At 30.8% G+C, this 2,571-nt stretch overlaps 1 protein-coding gene across 1 annotated transcript; it reads right to left on the reverse strand.

Moving 5' to 3' along the window:
• Positions 1–107: 107 nt before the first annotated feature.
• Positions 108–1,413, reverse strand: LOC108769555 (15-hydroxyprostaglandin dehydrogenase [NAD(+)]). The gene is made up of 2 exons (XM_018520589.1): positions 863–1,413; positions 108–503 (listed from the first exon to the last, which is right to left on the reverse strand). The coding sequence occupies exons 1-2, from the start codon at positions 1,299–1,301 to the stop codon at positions 148–150; spliced, it is 795 nt and encodes a 264-aa protein (XP_018376091.1). The 5' UTR covers positions 1,302–1,413; the 3' UTR covers positions 108–147.
• Positions 1,414–2,571: the final 1,158 nt, after the last annotated feature.

Raw genomic sequence — 2,571 nt, forward strand, 5'->3', positions numbered from 1 at the left:
CTGTAAACTAGTGTTATCATAGATATGATCAGTTCAATTATATAATACCATATTGTTTATTTTAATATTGGTATAATTTCATACAAATAATTGATTTGATAGCCGTAATGTAAATTGATCAAAATAAAGTAAAATAAGTAAAATAACTTATACAGGCATACATCGCTTGGAATAATGGGGAAAGTCTATGGCGCATGGCGGTTGGTCACTTTCGCTGATCCAAGTCACTCCGTTTTTACCCTGTTGAATCAGATTTAACACCGCAAGTGCTACGTTATCAGGTGTCTGTTTCGGCATGTTCTCCATAGCAACGATCTCATCGGTTCGTATAGGGCGAATGGAGTCATAAATCTTATTGCTGATGTTTGTGATTAATGGTGTTGCTGTAGCACCCGGACACATGATAATAACTCGCACTCCAGTATTGTCGTACATACTTGCCAGAGATTGGCTGAATCCTAGAACGGCACATTTCGAAGCGGTGTATATTGGCAAAAAATAACCTAAAAAAAAGGTTTTTGTGAGAGCCGAGTTAGATATTTTATGCTAATATATAATTTACTATAACTTTTAGTATTAATGTTATGAGTAAGAATGTCAGCATCAAATATTTTTGTACGACAAAGGATTTATATCTTTATTATATAAATCTTTATTATATGTTAATTTAACATTTTTGTAATACTGAGAATGATCTATTATTGAAAATTTGAAATGTTTGTTGGTGTATTATGTAATATTACTACTAAAAGTAAGTTATACATATGTTAGTATAAAATAGCTTGGCTTATAAGATTTTTTCATGATATTAAAATTTATTTATACAATCCTGTTTACAATTTAAATTAAATTTTAAAATAACCTGGCTCTAATGCAGCCATGGATGAAATGTTCACTATTACACCACCCTTGCCGCCTTTATGCTTCCCCATATAGTCGAATGCCATCATAGAGTTGCGAATTAGTGCCTTAACATTAACATCGATCGTTTTTTCCCAATAGTTATCGTTAAATATAGCGGCATTGTTGATAAGAATATCAAGTCCTTTGAATGTATCAACAATCTTCTTGAACGTCTTCTCTAAATCATCGGCCTTTGTCACGTCGCAGGCAACGAAAACGACACGGCCCTTTCCAAATTCGTTCTCCAAAGTAACCGCCGCATTCTGACCGTTTGATGTTGATAGATCGATCATAGCAATGCTTTTTGCACCATTGCGAAGTAGTATTTCGACGAACTTATATCCTAATCCGCCAGCTGCTCCAGTGATCATTACAGTTTTATTACGTACGTCGTACATTATACTGATTTCTTGAAGACTTCGATAACGTGAGATATTGTAGCAAGGTGTGAGATTCTTTAGCGAATCGCAATACACTGTTTATATATATAATATATATAGAATCCACCTATTTTAATACTTCTTTTGATGATACGTGAACGATGATGATTCGTCAGCAAATCTGTTCCTGGTAAAAAATTTTTCATGCATGAATATGTATAAGTATGTGTAAACATATATAAACACAGATAAATATTTATATACATATAATTATATATAAATATAATAATATAATTAACATTCATATATAATTATATTAATTATATATGAATTATACATGTATAATTATATATAAATATGTCCATACATCGCAATATAGTTAATATATATATATATATATTTATAAGTCAAGGCTTTTTTAAACGAGCAATTATAGCAGTTATTCATAAAATAAAATTCGTTTTTTAATTAAATAAGTATATATAAAGTTTATCAAACGTTTTAACTTACAAAGTGTGCCTTCTAACAAGCAACACAGTACAACACAATGATCATTTCATCCTTCTTTAACATTTTCGAACAACAAGGACGTACTGATACACCGTGTCATCTGTGTCGCTTGTTGGAAGGCACTAAAAAGTCTTCCTCAGTGAAATACACAACATTTTTATATAACCCCTTACAAAGTCAACGAACTTACAATAATACGTAATTATAAATATTAAATTATTAATAAAAATTATCGCTCTAGGCTAATCTTACATACCTATTTCTACATTTAAATGTTATGGATCGAAATAGGTAACTGGTCAGAAGTTTGAAGTCCAAATTATAAAAGTGTGTTTTACTCGGTTGTTGTCAAGAATCCAGCTCACAGTCAACGATTTCATAAAAAATGTACGATAGTCCGATCAAGAATTTCTTCAACGACTATCCTAATATATTCTGTATAATAAATGTCAATTTATAATTAAATGATTAGTATAAGTTAATTGAATAATAATGAGAAATTATGTTCAAACTTACGTTAATTAATATAGAATAGTCTATTAAATTAAAATCAAAGTCAAAAACTGTATCCTAAAACAGCTCTTGCTTGTCATACGTTTTAAAATGTACTGATATTATAGGTCAGAGAATCTATATCGTTAAGTCATAACCATCGACATCTAGAACGGACCGCTGATGACAATGGTGGGGGTAGAAAGACGATTAGAGTGAGAGGCAGGAATAATAAGATCGTTCTTTCTCTGTTTACTGAAGCCTGATTGGTTGTTGTTAATCCAAC

This window comes from Trachymyrmex cornetzi, unplaced genomic scaffold (genome assembly GCF_001594075.2).
Source record: "Trachymyrmex cornetzi isolate Tcor2-1 unplaced genomic scaffold, Tcor1.1 scaffold92, whole genome shotgun sequence".
NCBI lineage: Eukaryota > Metazoa > Arthropoda > Insecta > Hymenoptera > Formicidae > Trachymyrmex > Trachymyrmex cornetzi.